Below are 24445 nucleotides of genomic sequence, written 5' to 3' on the forward strand. Positions count from 1 at the left end.
ATCTTATTGATTTGTTAACCTACTGATCGACTGAAGAGTTGTCTCACTATGCTATCTACACCTGGTGCTTGGTATTACTCTTTTATTATATTTAACAAAGTCAATTGTGAAGGGTTTCAGTTTGGACGTGTAGTTCATTCCTTGGATAGTTTGCAGAGAAAATTTCACACCTATCTAAATCTTCTAGATAGTCGATCCGATGTAAATGTAGTGGTGGTGATGTTGTGATTTTGATTCTACGAAGGCCATTTCCCTTTATTATTTATTCGGCCAAATAAATAAAAGTTTAAAGTATAAATGAAAAGCATTGTCACAATACATTATACATTGGCCCTTGGAATGACAGGGATAGAAAAAGGTAACTGTGGCAAATGCCCTATACAAGGGAATAGAAATATAGTCGTAGCTGTATAGCTTATGAAGGAAATTATGAATTTGATTGTTTTCTCTTTCAGGCTGCCATAGCTCAGTACAAGCATCTACCAGACGAGGTAGCCAGTATGAGAGCTGTCATGGAGATTAAAAATCAAGAGATACATGACCTCAGGATAGCAAAGATGGCTCTTCAAAAAGAGGTTAGCATATCTAAAGAAACTACAATACAAACTTAAGTCAATTCGTTGTGGTGCTAATATGTTATATTCTTAGTTCTGTGAATTTGTTTGTTGTTGAGAATGCAAAGTAATTGAACACAAAGACTGTAATGGGGCAATTCCTTGAAATAACCATCCTTTTCGTACATCCAACCCACACTTGTTTGATTCTACTTCTACTATTCTTCTATGCTACTTCTATTCTTTTCACATCATAAACTGCTGAAGACATGATAATTTGAGGGCATGACAAGTTCTTAAAACTAGAAAATTGAGATACAATATTTCAAGAATGTCCAATACAGTCTATGTCAGTGGAACATATGTTATATAATTTCCCAATAGAAAAGAAAACACAGGAAGTCTGTCATATCTGCTCCTGCACCTCTCTTTCTATGGGTGCATGTTCCTCCTTCATGTCTGTGTATGCTCTTCTTCTTGTAGATTTATCTTTGATAATTGAACAAAAAATACTTAATATTTTGTATTCCAACATTGTGATTATTATAATGGTTCTCTTTTTCTTAGGTTGACTTGATTCCTGATAAGGATGAGAGGATTAAGAACTTGACAGCGAAGGTTGAAGACGTCCAAGCACTCATGCAACGCAAAACAGAATATGAAAGGTATGTAGGAACAATCCATATGTATACTGGATAGCAGAAGAGACCAGAAATGGGCAGCTGTTGTTAAAGATTTTACAGTCAAACATACATAGGTTGAATCTAATGAGCCTCATAATAAAGCTTTAACTTTGAACTTGCATGACTAAAAAAGCATGAAGAAAAAGAAATGTAGATAGAATTCCTAATATTAAATATGATTAAAGAAAGGAGTCTTGTGAATATCCTTTGCAAGGTATGCATTTGAGAGATGAGATTTTGTTTGCTTAGAGAGAAACCAAGAAAATGGAAATATGCAAAATTTAAACCTTGCATCTTACACCTTAAAACAGTGTTAGGAGAATTATTATATTAGGTGAAATGTAAAGAATGTAAGATGAGTTTAAGGAAATTAGATGTTTTGCATTGTGAATTCTTACTATTCCTCAAACAGGCAACTATCAACTGAGCATGTACACTTGCGGGCCTCATACGAGCGTGAGAGTAGCGTCAATAAGAGACTTTCCATGGAGAACGAGGAGTTGATGTGGAAACTAAACCAAGGTGATAACCTTTCACCCCCACCCCGCTTCAAAGCAACGTCCACCCCTTCACCATCCCCATCACCGACAGGAGCACGGAAAGGCTTCTCGCGATCAAGCTCCACGGAGAGTCATGAAAGTGGCGTTTTCTCACCAAACCATCCGCATTTATCGTAAAATGACGATGATGAAGGATGTGCTCGCATGGGTCTACTGATGAGGTATAACCATGTACCAGATGCGTTCAATGAAGATGCAGGATATCGCTTGTATTGGTCAATACCACTGTGGTATATAGCAGAAGATGTCTTCATCATATGCCTAGATTGTCATCATGTGGATGATAGAGGGCACTTCTCATCAGATCGCTGAATATTCCACATTGCAATATTCTGAAGGTTCAACGAATTGTGATTTATCTTCTTGCAATATTCTGAGACAAGAAGGAAGATAGTGATATAAAATTTGATGGGTTTTGAGATTAAGGTCGTCTAAAGGTTATATGTTGCAATATTTGAAGAGAGGATGATTATGATAAATGAGGCAACGATGCTACAAGTGGCATATTATACAAAATAATGTGATTAGCAAATCATGCATCGGAGTAGTAAGATGAATGTGAAACAAGAATTAATGCATGTTTGAAAGGTTTTACTGAAATCATAAATTTTAAACAAACGGACATTAATATTAATCGTTACAACATCAAACAGTAGACATTTATTTGAATAAATCCTTGTTATGATAATAAGTAAATGTTGGACTTTCGCGTATTCAGCAGTAGTACAGTATATGTGTACCTAATACTATTTCATTTCGTAAACAGTAGTCAAGTAATCAAAACTCTGTTTGAATTCAGTAAAAAAGAATAATGATTGTTTGCATCTGAAATTAGTCAATGTTGTGAGATTAACAGTAATAAACTCATGAACTGCAAATACTTTTCAGCATTCTCTTGATTGTCATATTATAATATGAGCCTCTAAGATTTCAATGTGTGAGAAAAGAAGCAACTCAAGAAATAATGAATTAATTTAAAAAAGAAAATAATATGAAAGACAGATTGAAATGTACTTAAAACTGAATTAGTAACCTCCATAGTTATGGTGAAACATGAAATAAAAATATGCTACTCTTGAAAATGGACACAAAATTATTTCTGTCTCTCTCTTTCATATTTGTTTGCCACTTACTCCTCATTATAAATTATACATGCCATGAATTTGACAAAATCTTCATTTCTTTTAAGAATATATTTGGAAGTATCATCATTAAGCATGATATTTAAAGCTTGTTGTTCAGAAAAATACACTGATTTTTATATAAATAGTGAGTGTGTCCCTTGCATGCTTATTAATCTCCATCAAAAATATTCCTGTGACAACCTTTTTCTTGTGTCTTTTGGAGTTCAAGTGATTATTTCAATCACTTAGTTCAAAGTCATAGAAGTGAAACATGTGATATACTTTATTTAGAATGGAAACTACTCTTTTTTTTCTTTCGCTTTTTTTTCTTCAGTGTGCCATTTATATATTCTTGGGTGCCAAAGACAAAGATATATTGCCTTTATTTGGAATTAAATCTTTCTGTTTTGTTTGTTGAAGATAGTCTACTATTAGATGTTAAGCACCATTAAATTATTCTGAAGCAGCTCACTTGTTTAGTATTCAGGAAGTGATAGGTTACAGTGCCAGTAAGGCTTAACATTACTGAAGATCATATTCCTTCAAATATTCTTGTGAGGAATAGATTTAAAGATAAGATACCATGGTAATTGAAGAGTTGTTGGTGTAGTCCCATTGTGTAGTATTTGTGTGATGGTGTTAAAGGGGTTTAATTGATTGTTCTCCACCAAGAGTATGACCTCTGACCTTGTATCCTCTCCCAACACATATCTCTTTCTAAAATATAATGAATATTTCTGATTGTAAATAAAATGTTTATTTGTGTAATGATATTCTATTGATTATTTTACTTTATTTTTAAAACTTTCTATCAAGTTATGCTCTTTGTAATTACCTCATGAAAGATCTGTATATCAAGCATTGTGTAAATTATGTGTCATTTCATAGTTAAATTATTCCTATCTAGTGGATAGATTACGAACATTGCACTTTACCACAGCCTACATATGGATTACAACTATTCCTCTTAATAATTGTAATATCAATATAGATTTTACTATCAGGTATAGGCTAAACATGAGCATATACTGCCAATTAAATCTTTAAAATTGGTGTTTGAAACTAGATATTGTTTGGCTAGATGCCAGATGTCTACCAAGAATTAATATAGAAGTAGATAACATAAGAGACGCATTGCGGAAGCTTGGGTTTGAATAGAAATCAGAGCTTGGTATTCTTAGATGAAAGGCACTGCATGCTAGAACATGTGTGTGAATATACAATTGTTTCATATAATTGAAACAAAAATCAGGTATATATATCTGATTTATATGAATGATTTCAAGACATAGCTTATGTAAAAGAAATTAATTAAGTAGTGAACAAACTATTTTTTTTAAGTTGAGGAATTAATATTCCTGCAGAAGATTTGGTTAGATGGTAAAATATATTCTAAAGCATTTATTATGAAGGAGATATTATTTAAAGTAGAGGAATTTGATATTTATGTTATGGGGGTTTAGTTGTTGCAGATATGAACTTTGGTAAAGTGCAATGATCATGGATTGCATGTTTGTTTATTTCTATCTTAGGGAAATTAAGGACCAATCTAAGAGACTGGTTTCTTGTTCCCTTCTTACTGCTTTAATTGGTGCTACTCTATCAAGTGTTAGATCGGTGATGGGTTTTCATTACATGTTTTAATCACACACTGCACCACAATCTTCTATAGTACACTATGATCTATAGTATTTAGGATGGTTGATGATGTTTTAGTGTTTAGATTTTAAGAAATCTTCCTTTTATGGATGTTTTCCTTTTTCCCTTGTGTCTTCATTTTTCACCTTCCCTCTATTTGTGATTATTTTCTTATTTATTATTATTTTCTTCTTAAATGAAATCAATTAATTTTGATGTACTTTTTCATTGCTTTGTTTTTAATAAATTATGAAAAAATATAAATACCACATATTGTTAGTTTTCATTTATAATCAAATTATTGAGTAAAAGATATGTACCAGCTAAACTATATGAGTTATGTGAAATACGGGGGAAATAAATTAACACATTAATTCTTTTGAAAATCTTTATAATTTGTCAAAGAATGGGTTAAGAAGCCTATTAATTTGAATCTAGTAAATCTGTACTTCATAATATTAGGATTGTAGATATCATGATCATGTTTGAACTAGGTGTTGCAAATTTCAGACAAAGTGCATTCTCTACATTCCAAAAAAATGTTGGTAGTGATAGTTCATTTTGATAGGAATGTTAATAATCAAAACAGGATTGGCTAACAAACATGTTAAGGAGGAAACATAAAAGATATTTTAGCTTTTAGGGCAAAATCATGTGTATTTGTTGTAAGCTAGGCACACCCAGTCAGATATTATTTGTCACTTTAACAGTGTTGTCATGTTATTGGTTGATTTTGTAACAGTTAACAAGCACAGCCATTAATATCATAAGCTATGAAGATTTCATTAACTTCATGATAGCCAGTAAAATACGAGCCACTACTGGCTTTTCAACTCTCTGGAAGTTTGCTTCTTGTAAGAGAATATTAAGAGTAAAATATTGAGCTGTAACTGTCAATGCAAATAGTGTATACTATTTAATGGAGCCATATAGATTTGTGATTAATTCAAAATAGTAATTGTAATAGAAAATATAGACAAATTTAACCGTTAGTTCCACATTCTACCTGTTTCTATTAACATAATTTTATCAAACCTTAGCAATGAGTAGACGTGTCTGTAAGCTCCCTGTACAAAAGCAACATTGTGTTTATGTTGCAAGATGCTATTTTTGTTGCGTCTGTCTTTGTATAAAGTTTTGAAGTGTTCTTTCATTGTGTCTGTATCTTTTCTCTCTATCTGTTTTTCTTCTAAGCTCTCTTTCATTTTACTATATTATCTCATTGCATTATGGTTCAACAGGTGTGTCAGATTTCTTGGTGTTTTAGCAAATTTATTTCTATCTGTGATTGTCTTTCATGTTTAAAGGAAATATTATGTATGAATTGTTTAAAAACAAGCATTAATGTCATAGTTTCACTCTGTGCAAATTGATTTTTTCAGCATTTTCTTTATGTATTTACCCTTTAACACCCACCTTTTATTTCTTTATTAATCTTCAAAATAAAATATTGTCTGTTTGTTCAAGAGAACCAAAAGAAATATCTTTATTCGTTTAGCAATTGGACATATCATACTTTAAACTATCTACTAAATGTAGATGAAAAATATTGCAGCAATCATGTTACATTTATAAAAGCAATATCACTTAAATTATTGAACTAAAAGTCACTTTATTCAATATTTTGATCTCTATTTTCCTCTAACAGATATTTCACAAGTTTTCAGTAAAGTCCTGGCTCTTTTCATGTGTGATCATGCTGTAAGGAAATGTTGTACAAACATTTGATCAAAACACAATACATTTTTTCTTGTAATGGCACTTAGTGTGTGAAAATGAATTTTTAAAGCAGCATTTAATGGCAGACAGATAAAAGAGAAAATAATATCAATTTGTCTGTTTGATGAAAATGTCTTGTACTGCGATCTAGTTGTGTGCTTGTTAAAATCAATAGTATGTTGCTTTCTGATGATACAATGTGTAAACTAGATACTATACAAGTAGGGTTGTGAAGATATATGTGCGCATTCTATGTTACAATGGATATTGTTGAAAATCCAACTGCTTTTGATCTGTATTTATATATTGTGACTGTACATTATGAATGATGCCAATATTATAAATTAACATATTAAAAAAAAGACAAAATATTTATTGCAGCTTTTGTGTAATACATGCTCGTTAAAGGAGGGAGGGGAGGGGAGTGTATTTCAAAATGAAGTTTATGACTTCCTTATTTGTGTATCAAATAGAAGAATAATAATAATCATGAACACATCTTTTTATGTAGCTGTAAATTTGTCGTTGACCCCTAAATTGGTTGTTTTTAAGAGAAAATGGGAAATGTGTATTTCATGTATATCTTCAAAATATTTGCATGTTTTATTTCAGGTGTACAATAAAAGTTTTTGTTTATATCTAATATTCATGTTTCAAAGTGTTTTGTATACTCTGTGGAGAAAATATGTGCCCTTTTCCTTTTCTCTTTTACTATTTTCATTCTTTTTCCTCTTTCTATCCCTCTTCATCTGAAATACTTATCTGAAATACTCATCTCGACAGTCCATGCACACCAGAGGATCCTTTCCAGTATCACAGAGCCTAAAACTAGTGTAAATCAATTGCTCGTGTATACATGTTTTGGTTAATGAGTGATTTGGTTTGACATGGTGACCTGGAATAGGTGTTTCATTAAGCTGTTAGTAAGTTACGGGCAACTTTAGGAACGATTGGTAATCCTTTCTTAGGCGCTAAATCAACATAGATGAAAACTTGTGTATATCATTTACCACAAGAAAGGATCTCGAAACATCCGTAAAGTCGCTCGTAACTTACAAACAGCTTTGTGAAACAGCAATACCCACCTGGACCGGATTCAATGTGACAAGGTCGTGACTCATGCTTGTCTTTACTTTCCATCTGTGTCTCTTTTTCATTTGTGCGATTGCACAAAGATGGTTTTGAATCCGCAGTCTAAAACCATGGTCTATGCAGATTTGCATTAATTATGGTTAACTCGGCGCATTTATAATTCAGTGTGTCCAATAATGAATGCACAATCATAAAATACAGACTTGTTGCTTGATTGATGATCAGGCCATTTTTAATTGAGCCCACTGTTAATTCACATGAACAGTTGGCCTATACACAGTACAGGGTAACTGTTGTAACAATGTCAATTTAGCACCATGATAAAATCACCCATTCATTACTCGACTTTTTTAAAATAAAAATATGTACAATATTGAACACTGGCGTAAATCCAAGTGGTGTACCTATTGTTCGGGGGGGGGTGATCTATTCTTTTACCCCCCTCCCACTTGAATAGTACAACATCAAGGATTTACACCAATGATATTGAATGTAATTGATGTACATCTGTGATTCTGCATTAAACCATGGTTTTAGACTATGGATTCAAACCATCTTTGTGAAATTGGGCATTTCTGTCCCTATATCTCTGTCTTTCACCTCGTTCTCTAAAACTTAAATCATAATCTCGTAAATTTGTCATATTTACAAACCAGACATAAACCTGCAATTAACATTTTAAATCATTTTATTTCATAATATACTGCTTTAATTTCATTTTATTTTCAGACATATTTAATAAGTGGAAGTAACAAGTACATGACAGCCCAGAAAAGAAATCTTTCACATATCATTCAGACTCTACTCTGAGAAATAATAACTGGAGTGTAGAAGTCTGAAATTAATATAGATCTTGAGCTATGATTTCAGACAATTATCAAAACAAATGTTTGAGAATTGTTTTGACAGTGAGGAAACTGTATATAATGCTCCTGAATAGTAAATGATTTCCTCGTCTGTGATCATATTTTCTTTGAGATAATAAATAGGCAACACACATTAAAGATGTCAGTTCCACATTTCAACCAACGATATATCATTTTTACATATGATACAAGAGAATTTATTTCTCCTTTTCCATACCTTCGGCTCATCACACACATAAAAATAGATTTCTAGAGCATTCTGTTCATTAAAACAGCAAAATAACTTGTGTGAGCTTAAGTAGAATTTGATTAATCTTAAATCGGTCATATCAGACAAGTTAATTTTTTTTAATAACTAGATGGATTACCCATCAAACTATATTTCATTTTTTATTTACTTTGTCATTTGATTCACAAGAAGTAAAAATAATTGAAGTTAAAAAAATATTAATTTCCTTTCCTAGATATCTTTGTTTTCTTCCCCAAATTCATTGACAAAGTTGGCAATAAAACTGCAAATAGAAGCATTGTTTGAGCATGCTAAAAATGTATGTAGAAATTGACCCAAAATAGAAAAGCAATGTGAGTTGCAAATCACTCTTGTTCAATGTTAAAAATAATAATAGATGTGTTATATGGCATTACAATAATATCTATAGCCTTTATTTCTCCTTACACATACAAAAGCAAATTTCACTATCTTTTATCCCTTTTTTCCAAACAAAATAAGTCTCATGTTTGCTTTGAAGATATCCTCTTAAAAGTTCAGCACACTACCAATTTTTCTGATCTCTTTCAGATAAAGTTTACATTAATGCCCTTTTACAGGATTTACAGGATAATAACAAGTGTTAAGTTTACCTTACATTATTGATTTTCAAGCAAGGTTTGTGTGGTTCAAGATAAATTTAAATAGTACTAGAATATCTTGATCATAACTTTTTTTTTTGGAGGGGGTTGTGGTTTCTTTGAAATATTTTACGTTGTTTTACTCCATTTACCAGATGACATTCAACATCAAGAATATATCCTCATTTTCTAGGTCAATCAATATACTGGTTTTCGTTCAACACCTTACTTGAAATCATACAATTACATTGTAGATATGACCTTAGAAAAAATTATCAAATTCAATGCTGACCATCCCATATAATTAAGAGACTAGCATTATAGAGGTAACAAAGTAATACCAAAGATACAGGACAGACCCACTGATCTGTACACTATCAGATAATATTCAGATCAGCTGGCAGACCTCTTTGAGGTGTGTTTGGGTTATACACTGTTCCATGCTGACCAAGAGAGGGCACCACCAGTTTACTCCTCTGTTCAGTATCACACTAATCAATAGGAACCTCTAACTTCTTTCTATTGAACATTAAATCACCAATAATGTACAAACTGACTTCTAAAATAACCCGATTCTAAAATTTGTCTTTACCAAATATAAAATCATAACAATTGTCTAAAAATGAAAATTCATAATAGATCACTTGCTAGTTTATAGTTACATGAGAAGTCTATCATCACTGCAAACTGAGATGGAAAACATCGGAATGCAGCATTGTGACTGAACCTTAGAAAGATCCCAATCCAGTATAGGAACATAAATTCAACCTTACACGCCCCAGTCACATCAACAAAATAATTCCAAACCGGATGATTGTATGTCAATGGAAATAGAATAAAAAGTTTTGGTCAGTCGGGAATTTATTTCACTGATGTGACTGTGGTGGCATTATATTTATACTGTATCACATAAAGATTATCAGCAGTACTACATATTAAAAGGACAAGCAATTTTCAGCAAAATTTACAAAATAATAATAATTATACAGTAATGTAGCAAATAAATATTTCTTCACGCATCTCTAGCATTGCACACTAATGTTTCTACAAATATGATAACCTATCTTCTGAAAAATTTAGGAATTATATTGTAGGAAATATGACCAAAACAAGGACAAAAAGAATGTGACCAACTTTATTTATGTATTAAGTATGTATTCATCATAATTTTTAAGAGTAATTTTGTTGAATAAATATTACAGGAAAATCACTAAGAATTTATCAGACTGTTTGAAAGTAAAAAAAAAATCCATGCCCGAAGAATGATTACAAGGACTTCAATTTACATCCCGATGTTAACCCCACTGTTCTGGAATCTATACAAAGGTACTGAAAATACTATCAAAATAAAAATATCTTTGACAAATATTTGAGGGAAGGAATAAAAGAAGAGAAGCATGAAAACATTCACAAAGTAATGAAAATATAATGAAAGACCTCCAATCCATATACTTTGCAAAAAGAATGAACAAATAAAACTTAAAAGAGAAAAAAAACCTGAACAATGTTTGTGATATTTCACTCAGATTTTGGAAGGAAGTATATATAGTGCTGATCAAAAGAAGAAAACAAACAAAAAATCATTTGTGCTGATGATAATAAATTCAAACAATTGTGAGATTATATTGTATCAAAAAGAAACAAAAAATATTCCACAGCAAATTCAATTTGGTCAGATGTAGTGAAAGAAAAGTAAGATCACACTTTCAGAATATTGGAATCAGTGCCATGTTTGACTTCAAATCATTGTACATGTCATTATTACATTTGGCAAGTTATTATTAGAGTTTATATGAAGAAAGAAAAAAAAAAGGAATAACATAGGATCCATACCTTCCTACATTACAAACGGTTACAAGAAAAATAATCTGCAAATAAGTTAACCAATTCTTGTGGGTTTACTGTATAATTAACTTCACTATCTCTATATATTTACCTTACCTCAAGGAACTGAGGCCTGTTTTTATAAAAGAACTATGGTATTTTTGCCATTATCAAAACTACCATGGTAACAGGGCTCAGCTGCCAATCACAGTCAAGGTTTCCATGGTAGTTACGACAGATCTTTGCGAACAGGTTCCTGGAATGCCTTCAATCTTTACAATCACTTACTGATTTCTTGTATTCATATTTGAAGAAAAATTGCCCATAAGGTATTGATAGCTACACTAATTAAATAAAATTTCTTCCCAAGATATGACATTATTCTAATTGATATTGCAAAAAGGAATATACATGTATGAAGCAAGCTCTACCGAGCTAAGAAGTTTAAGACAATGTACGGCTCTATCCATTGTTAACAAAATAAAAAGCAAATAGTGTAAACCCATTAGGAAACCAACCTAACATATTACACTGTTCTTGTTTGTAGTAAAACTTTTAGTAAACAAGCAGATCTCAATACAACAAGATAAAAGTGAATTGCAAACATTTGAAATGTTGTTTAAACTAATGATATTGCATATTACCCAAAACGATTGTGTTTTACCTTTATTATTAAGTATCCATCTTTAACATGATCTTCATTATGACTCAGGAATTCCCAAAATTAAATGAACTGTAAATAGAGCTACCTTCCTTTCATAATTAACAGTTTAATTAAGATATGACAGAAAAACCATGGCATTTTGGGGGTTTGAGGAAAGATAAATACTGTCACAGAGACAGCAAACACTTTTTTCTAACCCTGCTGCAAAGATGTTTGAACCAATTAAATTCTTTGAAAAAGTTAACATGAAAGTTTGTGAGAACGACTTTGGATAAAAAAATCTCCTTGTATATTTTATGTTCCTTAATGTAAAGTGGGTGGTTCTTTAGAGTACAGTAACATAAGAAATAGCAATAAGTTGAGAATCGGGATTGAACTTGGGTAGAGCATCATCCTAAAACCTGCAGAGAAGGCATGGTGAAATCCACCTATAATTCTGAACTTCCAAACCATTAACCAATGAGATGAGCATTACACATTCTATGGTAACAGCTCAGGATTTGTTCCAGGCTGTAAACTCACAGCTTGTCCACAGGTTGTGTGATACAGAATTGCATACACTTTATCTGGATCTATTCAATCCTTTCTGCTGGGGAACCAATGTGTTTGTAAGTATTGCATGAGAAAATCCAAGAGAAAGTACAGCTTACTAGTATTCCTAATATCATAAACTGTCACACACTAACCATGATAGGTTTACTTGTGATTGAAATGAATAAAGTTCACATGAATCTTAGTTAAAGTCTCATATGGTATAAAGAAGTGCAGGTCCTGGGTGGTGTTTCATAAAGCTGTTCGTGAGTTAAGAGCGACTTTAAGAACGACTGGTGACCCTTTCTTATGCGCTAGACCTTTGCCAATGAACATTTTGGTGTCTATACCAATTACCACAAGAAAGGATCACCAGTCGTTCTTAAAGTCGTTCTTAACTTACGAACAACTTTATGAAACACCAACCAGGTTGTAATATCCCTTCTCCCATCCCAACCCATTACTGACCATTCATTGTATCAAGTAAGGAGCTACCAACAACATTGAACATTCCAATCAGTTCTGTAGGTACACACAGTAGTAGTACAGCAATTCCTATCATTTACTCATCATCACAGCAATGAGGCTGCCATATCAGAAAGGACTCCGACATTCCACTGTCACTCTACAACTCCATCTGTCATGCAACAGCCTCTTGCTGAAGATAAAACCTCGGTGCATTCATATTTTTTGCATCTTTCTTGCATTCATCTTATATAAACCACTAGCCATTGAAGTAAATGAGTCCAGCAGACGTGCCATCACTTCAGGTTAGTTCACATTTGGTCCAAATATTATCTTCTTGTGATCACAGATGTCTATATTATTCCTGCTGCATTTGAACAACTACCATTGCAGTCCTAGGTCCATCCTCTTCCTAACATCAACTATCAATTCATCTCAGATGTTCATTAGTCATTATCCTATTCACAATCTTCCATGACCACCAAACTGCTTCCAACACAGGAAGGGTTCATTCCTTCATGACTGTCATACAACAACTCCCTAATGATGGACTAGACTAGGCACATCTCCATGAGTTTGGAGCTGGAGGTGTCTGGTAGCAGAATGAACCACCTTGGAAGATGTTGTCAATAGCATCCTTCTCTCCAACTATCATCTCTCGTCTTGACTGAACTTCGAGGTGAAACAGTCGTTCTATTGACCAGAAGCAAAAAAAATTGAAATTATACCAGTGCAGAAAGATTTGGGCCATGTTTCATCAACTTCCAATAATCAGAATTCTAAAATCAGTGGTAACTACCATGGTAACATTCCTTGAAGGATAATGAAATCAGAATTAACACTACATTTACGAGGAGTTATCACTGACGAGGTTTCTAGACATGTAACAGGATCTAGCCGTACTGTTGACGCAAATCTGAATATTTAAAAGAAGGGTAATCATAGCAATCCCCCCAAGAAGGATGTAGCCCTTCAACAAGCCTAGTTTCTTTCACTCAGAAACTTATTTAAATATCCTTTAGTTGACATGAAAATCATGTTTTAAACTTACACCACACATTTATGGAGTGCCAATTGCTATTTCACTCACTAAGTGAAAATTATTTAAATAGGTCAGTAAAAACGTGTTTAAAAAATCAATTTGTTATGAAATGAGAAGGAAAGGACAGGTATACAATACATTTCAATGAGTTATTTGGCGCATTATATTTTCTTGAATTTGAAAGATAAAAGCAGGCATTCCATATAAATGTAGAGTAAAGTTTTGGTTAAGAGTTAAACCTGTGTATCAAAATACCTTCTGAAGAGTATTTACCTATTATTAGGTGATGGTATACCACTTTTAGGAATAACAGCTGATCTAGGTCTAGGTATCTGACTCTTTTCCATCTGACTTGATCTTACTGGAATGCCGCTACCACGATGAGGTGATGCCCCTCGTAGCTTGGTGGGTGATGGCTGTTTTAACGTCCTGGGAGAGGGCGCCCTGTAATGAATTCAGAGAGAAGTACAGATGCTTATTTCAACAATATCAATGATCAAAATGAAATAATCATGACACATACATGTAATAATATATAAGTTATTTAGGAATTATGAGGCAAATTTCTGAAATCAAGTTCATGTCCATGTGAGCTTTGACAAGGCGGGGTGCAAAAAACCTTCTTGCCCACTTACCAAGGCTAGTAAAATTATGTGCATTCAAGAATTTCTCAAACTCACTTCCCTGGGCTGGGCAAGTGTTTATTTTTCAAATAAATATATGAAAATTATAGTAACATTATATATATGTGGGAAAATTCTTAATCATACCTAACAATATCTCAACCCTCGTTAACACAGTAGAAATTGAAGTAAGATCTGTGAGCTTCCTCTTTAAAGTACATTTGATCAATTCTATAAGGAGTCTGTGAACCAAAAATTAGCATTTTATTGGTATTATTTTGTTTATTAGAGCAAACTGTTGATTTTGCGCATAAGTTAGCATAATCAATTAGCAATGAGATATTTTGCAGAATTTGATCTTACTGTTTTGTGGATTATGCCATGATTAATGCACATGCCAATTTTCGTCGTGATCATGCAATCGACGGTTCAGATCATAAGGAGGGCTGAATCAGCCCCCTCCCCCGTCTTCTTAGGCATTGAAACAGCCCAGTCTAAATAGGGTTTAAAGTCACTCTTAACAGCTTTATGAAACACCCCCAGGTATTTAACATCGCTACCACTCCTGAAGACCAACTCAATACTTACCTATTAACAGGAATGCTGCTAGGTTGTTTAATTCTACTTCCCGAGTCTACACTCGTCATATCAGGTTGATAATGATTTTCATTGTTCATAGGAGTCTGTGGTGGGGTGCATGGTGTGGGGTGGGGTGCTGGTGGTTGGATTACGTACGTACGGTTGTTCAGGTTTGGCAAGCTACCTCGATGACCAGGCGGTTTCTCAGCTGTATAAAATAAAAAATATCAATATTTACCACAATTTATATATCGTTTTACTTATCTTATTGGCATTTGCAAATATTCAAGCAGATCATTTTGTCAGTTATGGGTTTACAATGTTGTGTTGAAAGAAGTTGATTAACAAAATATATATTTTTCAGGGAATGTTTTCAACAGAGACCTCGTATCAAAGTGTAAGCATCATGCTATCGAAGTACAAAGTAAAACTACATTGAAAAACTATTCCCTTTTCTTTGCAGCAAAAGTATAAGATTAAGGAAATATTTTCATCACCTTTTATTTTTCTCAATATATTTACTTTGGCTTATTTGGATTTTTTTTAAAGGATTTCTTATTCTGTGAGAGTGACAAATATAGGTGACATGAAAGTTAAAAAAAAAAAAAGATTTTTAAATATACAAATGTATTCTTTTCATAAAATATTTTCATCTCAAGGTACTCATTTCTCTTAGGATAAAATAAGAAAATCATTATCAACAATCCATTACATGATCAATGAATTGCCCAATATTGTCAAAGAATGAAAGTAAAGTTAAGTAAAATCCTTATTTACACTGCAGCAAGTTTCACAGAAAATACAAGACATTAATATCCTAAACAAGAGAAGTAATTATATGTAAATATAGCATAGAATACTACTCTCTCAACTAAAGGATTAGACAGAAAGTTGGTTTTATCAAGTACATATATTATACAATAATACATGCAGGCTCATATGCGACATGTATTGTAATATCTCATTAGTATTGGGAACATTATATCAAAATGCGAACTATAGTTAATGAAGTATTGAGAATGTGATAAAATAACAAAGCATTCAAATACCTTTACATAATATACATTAGTCTATTACAAAATTAGCTATAAATGATGAACAAAGGTTAATATGAGATTAATGTGAACATGTTGTTATGCATAATGTTATTAGGTGAACTAGATGCACATAGGAGAGGGTATTGACAGGGAAGTGTTCTCTCATCGCCATGGCGACTGCCTCCAAGCTGTTCTTCCTGCGTTGAGAAGGTGACTTACCAAAGAAGTTTGTAGGTCTTTGGAGTTCAGCCATGATGTCAAGACTCTCATCACCCTCATCATCTTCTATCTCATCATCTTCCGCATTAAGCATTTGATTCAAGGCTTGCCTGGCCGTACCAGGACTAAAACTATATCTACGCCTATCCCCTGCAATGGTCGGATGGATGGTGGGAGGTTAGAGGTGAAGGGGTCAAAGGTCACAGCATGTGACAGGTGATGGGTAAGTTTAGTGATGATTATAGCAAACCAACACCAAAAACCAAAACAAAAGGAAATGAATGAATGAAAATGAACACAATGAACTTAATCAAAACAATAGGTGTAATATAAAAAGCATTTGAAGATGGTGATAAGATGGGGGAAGAGTAAGAATAGTATGGAGAGAGAATATTCATGTTGATTAGCAAAGGTGATCATTTCAATGGTGATGAACTGGCTGCTGTGGGATAGAATTGGAATGAAATTGCACATGTGATCATTCTTTAAGTTAGCTATCACATACTTTATGTTGATGAAATGTTTCCTAAATCATGCTTTTTACAATAGAAAGAATTCCCTTCAGAAAGTCAAAGTAGAGAATATAAATGCAAAAGATGCTGCAAGACATAATTGAGTAAGTCTAAATCTTTAACTGGAACTATTTAATTGACTCTTTCAACCCCAGGTTTGCAGTTAGGCCTGTTGCTTAATAATAAAACTTTTTTTTTCCTCAATTTTTCTAAATCTCTTTTATGAAATACTTGACTTTAAATCATATGTTTATAAATATACACTTAGACTTAAAGAAAACAATTCCTTCCCTTGGATATTATACATTCACAAAATTCCAAAGACTTATTTTTTTAAACTCCAAATGATTATTTGGAAATCATAGCAAGCACAAAGATTTTTTAACATAAAGTGAACAAAAAAATTGAGCAATATAAAAGCACAGATATCAAGTTACAGCAGTTTTGTGTGAAAGTTTTGCAAATATACAGAGAGAAATAGTGCCATGCACCCACATATAAAACATACAGCAATATATTTTATCCATGATATTGATATTCCTGATTACTTGCAATATTTATTAGGAATTAAAGTGGGTTTATCCTTTGTCTTTCTATACAACCCAGGAAGAGGAAATGCAAAGGACTGCCAGCAGATATTACCATTCCAGATGGAAAATAATCTATACTTTAACATACAATCCACTATAAAGATGACTTTTATTCACTTAATAGATAACTTAAGATCTAGAGGCTTTTCTTCTCTTAAATTTGAAGATGAATATGATACAGTCACACCAAGGAAACTAACTCCAGACCAATCAAAGCTATTACATTATTACCAATGTTATTACCATTACTATCGGTCGTTTTGGAGATGATTTTGTCAGTGTGACTGTATTATGAATGAGAATGTGTGACAGCATGTTGGGGTTGACAGGGATGACTACAGCTTCCTGTATGGGTGGGTATGATCTGTCTATGGCCTTCTTACCAAAGATTGCAAACATACAGGTAAAACTTCTTCAACTTAGGGTGTGTTCAATGTCGGTTTCCAAATTTAAACGGCAACATGAAACATGATTGAAAACGTGATTACAAAATGCGGATATAATGAGAAATAAAAGATGTGTTCAATGTCCTCCATTCCCAGTCGTAAAAGTAAATGTCTTTCAAATCATGATTACAAGGAAAATTCAAACGTCAAAAACATACACTTGTAAATGCGATCAGTTCAAATTTTACGACCTTGAGCATCACAAATGCGACATTGAACAAAATTGAGTTTAGAAACGTCTTTGAATTTGCTCTCGCAGTGGAAGCCTACACAAACTGGTGCCAGAACTACTCTTTCTTGTGATGGGTCAAACTGCGCACTAAAGCTACGCTAACGAAAGTGGGAAATTTAAAGACGATCAACATATAAACGGCTTTATATTTTCGACACTGAACAGTGCACCGCTGATCCTGTTTGTGTTCTGTGTTTTGTAATTGAGTTTTCAATCATGATTCATGTTGCTGTTTGAATTTGAAAATCGACATTGAACACATTCTTAGTCATGAATGTAAACTAGTATTGCTTCAGTCATACAAGGCTTCCATTAAATCAACACCAGATCAACAACAACAAAAAAGACCCTACATGTAGGGTCTTTTTCATTACAGATCGAGCAAGCGATCTTAAACACATAGGAGTAATGCCAAAAATTTGTTTACAAACCCTACATGTAGTTGAAATCATTTCTTAATCACAAGAAATATGAATGATCCCTTTCGACATTGTGAATTAATGGATTGATTTATTTCTACACATTCAGAATGAAAATTGCAGATGTATTTCAATGACTTGTTATTAAATGGTGGTGGTAAAATTAAGAACTAAGTAAAAACGTTTAACAAATGTTTTAACTACCACCAGAAGCAAAACTGTTTTACCATTTTGTATATCCTTAAAACCCTTTAGAAAATAACAAAATAACAAAAACACCTTGAAATTGCAAGTTAGCATTTGATGACACTGAGCTAGTGAGCTGGTTCAGTAGTGTGATTCAGAGCATTAGCCCTGTGTAAAGAAGTGAGAGTGAATTCTATGCTGTTTGGTGTGTATCATGCAAAGATAACGAGGGTACGGAGAGGAAATATTATGGTGCTGCATGTATTGTCCTAAAGTTAAACCACTATGATCAGAAGACTAATATCATAGCAGATGATATAAGCAGTTGCCCGGCAGCAGTCAAATATTTCACACCTTTCTGGTTAGAAAGGACCACTATTGCCTAATAATAATGAATGACTTCTTGTTATTTGCCCTATCCACTGTGTCACAGAGGGACACCAGCCATATGGCCAATGTGTAATTATAATCTCTCATTCGCAATCATGGATGGCCATCATCTTGAGATATACTGTGTAATACTATGCTACCTTTAATTAAACACTTGCACGCATTGTCTTGATTCATCAATGGCTAATTACAGGTATTTGGAATCATATGATTACTTTTATTCAAGAACATATTTGAACCTTCTTAAATCTGATTATATTTCCTTATTTTGCCCATAATATTTTGGGCTGAAATTCTCAAGTTACATGTAATTTGAAACTCTATCGAGTTATATTTAAGAAGAACTAAAAACTATAAAGAAAAATCCTCCAAACTTCACTACTTCAAATGCTTAAGAAAGGAAACCCTACACAGAATAAAAAGAGACAAACATATCATCACTTTTCTTTTCAATCATTGCTGCTTGCATTCTTCAAAGCTGTGAATCTCATTGCTACAATGTTAGCTTATGATTAACATTATTGTACCGAGGTTGAAGCTTCCAACAAGCTCCTTGGTTGTACCTTCTCAAATGAGATACATGTAGGATTCTACAAGGGCAATAATGGTGTTTTGTATTCTATCAATAGCCTTTGAGTCTTAATGTTCAAGCATGAGTTTTTCACACTAATCAATCCCCAGAACATCAAATATATCATCACGTACTTAACTTGAGATAACTTAAAAGGCCATTCAATATGCAGCGAAAGAATAAATTCTTGTGTCATGTGTAAGTTTATGATAACAGTTTGTTAGTCTCTCAGGCCATGTGATATTACAAAAGAAAAGTATTTGAAAGGTCATCGATAGAGCAGAAAGCTAGGCTTTTATCATTTTGTACCAAAGCTCATATACTGACATCAAAGGTCAAACAACATCCTCCTTGAGAGTGTGAATAACCCAAATGATGGCAAAATTAGATTCTCGTATCCAATAAGTTTTGTTTTTATTCTCTCTTTCTCTCTCTCTAAATCGACAGCTGCCATATTAAACCCATTAATTCTATTCAAAGATACATGGGGATGCAAAGACTAATCTAGAGAGATACATATAGCTGCTACCCGTCAGCTTTTACCAGTTTGCTCTGGTAACTTTATGTATTGAGACAAATAAATTTTCCGCCTTTGCTCAATTCTGCTCTGTAAATTAAGACTACAAAATTATATGCAGGTTATAAAATAATGACCAGATGTAAGGACTTATCTTTAAATCAAATTTTCATATAACTTCATTTTTAGGTATATAATTTCTTGAGTGAAACCCTCTCTTCATCCTAATTTTTTTAATTTTTATTATATGAATGATGAATGTTGGTATCATCAGTGATAGGTTGCTTTAAGAACTTGCATGAGGTTTTACTGTTCTGATGCCTGTCATAGAAGGATTTATTATTAGAATTAATTCTTACAAGTATATTAATCCAAATATTTGAAACAAAAGAAATGATAAATGGAGCATGGCTTGCAAATATAACTGATGTATGACTGCAATCTGATTTGCTGCATTCTAACGAATGAATAAATGTGAATAAAAAAGGGGAACATTCACTACCTTGTGGGGCTTTCTTAGATTTTACCACGGGTTGTCCTAGTTGACGTCTGCTTCCTACATTTCATGAAAAGATTACATTTTTAGCCAGAATACCACAACACTTCAGACATTTCACAAATATTACAATTTTGAAAGTTTTTTCTTTCCCAAGAATAGTAAATAAGTGTTAAAACACAAGTTAGTGCCAAGTTTAGTTTTAGTGTTAGTGGTGAACAATCTAGCTACCTTTTTGATGTGTTCTCTGAGGACTTTCAAGGGACGGACTCCGTCTGACGATAACCTTTTTAGAGGGCGCTTTAAGCTCCCCATTTCGGACATCTGGATGTCTCCTATGCAGACCGTTAATCTTCGAGTGTTCTACAATACACACATACACACAACACACACACAGGGATAATATATGATGCAACAAATAAAAACAAAAGGATTACTACGTGCAATAATGATTATGAAAATTCTAATTACTAAATGTCAACTCAGGTTATAGTGTATTATAACAAAGCAAACAATAAGATAGATAAATACAGTACTGCTTGCAACAATGAAACCTAATACTAATTATGAAAAACAATGCTATAATATATTATATTGAAATGATAAGGCTGCACAGATAATATTTATATCATGCATGGTAGTCCCCCAAATAATAGGATATCATGAATTTCAAAATGACCTCTATATCATAGCACCAGTATACATATTTATAAACCAAAATTTCACAATTTCACCTTTGTCCCATTAAGACCAAATGATAAGATTTCTTCAATCCTACTATCTTCCATCATTTTCATTATCATTCATCTTTCTTCATGTGGTTTCAAGAATAGCTTTACTTTATCATGATTTTCAATCTGAAATGTCAAAGGCTTTGGTATACCACACTGGCATGGGGCAACATCACCCAATACTGAGAAAGTAAATGTCTGAGGTTGGAAATGTTCATTGTTATTCAAGACACCCACTCAATAATCATTATCAAAGTACCTTTATAGCTAATTCAAGTGTTCCCAAATTTTCCCATCACTCTACATGTATAAAGTGTGCCCTGGTACAGGTGGATATTGATTAAACGAGTTCTCTTTCTTTTAATCTTGGGATTTAAAATAATTCTTCATTCCTTTCATGTCAGTTGAGTTATTACTGCAAACATTTAGGAATTCTAAAAAGAGCACACAAACAGCAAACATGGTTGGGGTTTTATCCTTTCGACAGATGAGTAATTAACCAAGGAAACATTTGGATCACTCAGTACGGGTAGAATGTCATAAACAGGACGCGACATTAGCGCAGAGAGACCACAACATACATGGGGCATGTTAAAGCATACAGGTACATGAGGTACATAGAAAAGACAAGGTATCAAGTTGGGATTATTCATGTTGAAAATTTTTGGAACCCTTAATGCGATAGTTTGATGTTCCCCTAATAACAGCCATTTTCAACACCTAAACACATTGCTAAATTGGATTTAATCTGAATTTCAGTTGATTGTTGGTATAAATTGATGATACAAACAATCGAAAGAAAATATTTGGATTGATGATGAAATTGTTGTATGGCATTTCAGGGCAGTTAATATTCATTTCACAGAAAAACCTCACAGGAGACTTCTTATTGAAGAGCCATTAACCATTTTTGCAATGGTGTGATTCAAAAGCTTCCCCTACCCTCCATCTATCAAAACATTGTGCTTTTGCAGATAAGATCTAATTTGATTCAACTTGTCAAATAATATGATTTTGGGACCAAATCTGGGAGCCTTTTCTGTTCATATTTTCCCCCAGCCTAAGGATATGACAATTTCAATGCAAGAAGCAACATGAAAAGAGAGAAAGGTGACAACCTCATGGTCTAAAAACTGATTAACATGTCACATGGTAAAGAAGAATGAACAATGCTCACCACAGCATGCATATACATTTAGCATCTTAGTACACAGTTTATATTAAGAAACCAATATTAAATTTCGAGGCAATATCATACATGGATAATACTAGAAAGCAATGATAATCCAATCCCTTTGCCTAATGGAATATTATTATTTTTTTTAAAGGAGTAAATGTATCTTACCCTCTGTTCCTCTGAGTCTGTTTACTGCATTGTGTTTAGCATCTCCGTTCCTACCATCTGGTGTTCCCCTAGGTGATAATTCTTTCCTTTCATTACCTGAAGAGTCATACAAAATAAGATCTTAAATTTATATTTGCTCTTAAGTACAAATTAAAAGAGACCTTGCATGAGAAGTAAAAAGTGTGCATTTGAAATATGAAATCATAAGGTATGGATGAATTAAGAAATATTTACTTTTGAAAACGAGCTAAAAAGTGTGAACCAATTTAACAGATATTACTTCTGAAAAGGAACTAAAAAGTGTGAACCATTTTGAAAGACTATACTACCTCTGAAAAAAAGCTAAAGGATAAATAGTTACAGTGAACACAACTTCAAATTCAAATTCATTTATTTCACATCTCTAAAAAACATACAAGTATATTTGTAATCATTCCTATGATAGCATCCATTAGGGGGAAAAAGGTAAATGTATATGTATGCAACAGTATGACATACATTAACACACAAGTATACGGGGAATGGAACTTTTCTAAGAAGTCAAGGAGAATAAGATGTGACAAAATTGAATTTAAACCAAATTGAATTGAGAGGGTAACATGGCAATATTTACTTTTCTGTTGGCATGGTTAATAAAGGAATGGAAGGTTGAATGATGATGCCCATGCCAAGAAAATGAGAAGGAATATTTAGTTTTTATTTTGGAGTGCAATAGAATGAGGATAAAGATCTCTTGTGAGTTTTTATTAGATTCTGCAAACCTTCATTCCTTTCAATATAAAAATGCAGTTGAGGGGGTTTATTTCCATTTGATATTAATTTATTTAGGTTATGTTTCAGTAGATTTTCACCCCAATGATTTTCTTATACTAGGAATGGCAGACATAAGTTGTCAACCTGCCCCTTTTCCGACATCTTGAAAATGAAAAATGTCTATTTGAAGGTTTGCTGAGAAACTGTACACAATGTTATTATGATTCAGAATAGTAGCCATAGCCACAAACATGCTATCACCATCATTGAATGATGTATTGTCATGGAAGGGGTGGTGTAATCTTAAAACAGATTGATGAATACATAAATATACTACAGAAGGACCACAGTAATACAGGCATCACATATTTTAATGTATTGTTCATTTTAATAGATTACTTCAAACGATTCCCAATTGAAAAAGCATTCACTAAAAGACCATTCAGTTGAACTGTTTTAATCAAATCTTCAGTTCATTCATATGTTATTTTATTAAACTGAGGAAAGCCATATGAAAAATGTGCAAAAGGTTGGTAGAATACCATGCAAAACAATATGTATAATAATTTAGTTAACACTTCAATAAACATTAGCTCAAGCTTATTGTCAAGGAGATTTGGGATCATTACTGACTGATTTTTTTTTTTATTATTGGGGAATACACAATACAGTAAATGTGTTAATAAATGAAATCAAACCACTAATCTACATTTGAAAAGCTTATAGAACTACATGCTACAGTTAAATTGGAAAGTAAATAATGAGATTAATCTCGGGTTACTTTAGGGATCCACTCATATTAGAAGTATGACTGATTGGGCTGGCTGAGTTCTTATGATTGTAAAGTTAATTTATCATCAACTTTATTTTAACACTCAGTAACAGTGGCTCAGAAACGTTCTGACCTGACAGAGTTTAGAAAGGGCAAGCTATTGTCTGTTAACAATGGTTCAACCCCACAAGATTTATTTCTGATCAAGATTCTGGCGTTACTTCACATTAATATATCCAAACAGTTTGCACCTTAAACAGACTTTACACAATCTTACAAAGAATAGATTTGATTTATATGTACAGAGTTAAGACTATTCTACTAAAACAACAAAACCACAGCAATCAGAAACACAAAAGTGCACAGTATCAAACAGATCATCATAGGAATGCATGCAACACTTAGAGAGGGGAAAG

General features: G+C 32.9%; 2 protein-coding genes across 4 annotated transcripts in view; one reads left to right on the forward strand and one right to left on the reverse strand.

The window, feature by feature from the left end:
* LOC129260813 (microtubule-associated tumor suppressor 1-like) overlaps positions 1-4769 on the forward strand; it is a 130630-nt gene extending 125861 nt beyond the window's left edge. For all 3 annotated transcript variants that reach the window (XM_064114374.1, XM_064114372.1, XM_064114373.1), the window contains 3 exons: positions 456-575; positions 1122-1219; positions 1650-4769. In XM_064114374.1, the coding sequence (XP_063970444.1) occupies positions 456-575; positions 1122-1219; positions 1650-1914 (483 nt within the window). In that variant the 3' untranslated portion in view covers positions 1915-4769. The remainder of the gene's footprint in view (positions 1-455; positions 576-1121; positions 1220-1649) is intronic.
* A 3284-nt stretch (positions 4770-8053) lies between these two features.
* The window catches only part of LOC129260480 (SLAIN motif-containing protein 2-like), a 38344-nt gene continuing 21952 nt past the window's right edge, over positions 8054-24445 (reverse strand). The window contains exons 7-12 of the mRNA XM_064114601.1: positions 22505-22600; positions 20660-20791; positions 16070-16219; positions 14823-15021; positions 13885-14055; positions 8054-13262 (exon numbers count right to left, since the gene is read on the reverse strand). Of these exons, the coding sequence (XP_063970671.1) occupies positions 13196-13262; positions 13885-14055; positions 14823-15021; positions 16070-16219; positions 20660-20791; positions 22505-22600 (815 nt within the window). The 3' untranslated portion in view covers positions 8054-13195. The remainder of the gene's footprint in view (positions 13263-13884; positions 14056-14822; positions 15022-16069; positions 16220-20659; positions 20792-22504; positions 22601-24445) is intronic.

Source organism: Lytechinus pictus, unplaced genomic scaffold (assembly GCF_037042905.1).
Source record: "Lytechinus pictus isolate F3 Inbred unplaced genomic scaffold, Lp3.0 scaffold_19, whole genome shotgun sequence".
In the NCBI taxonomy this organism is placed as follows: Eukaryota; Metazoa; Echinodermata; class Echinoidea; order Temnopleuroida; family Toxopneustidae; genus Lytechinus; species Lytechinus pictus.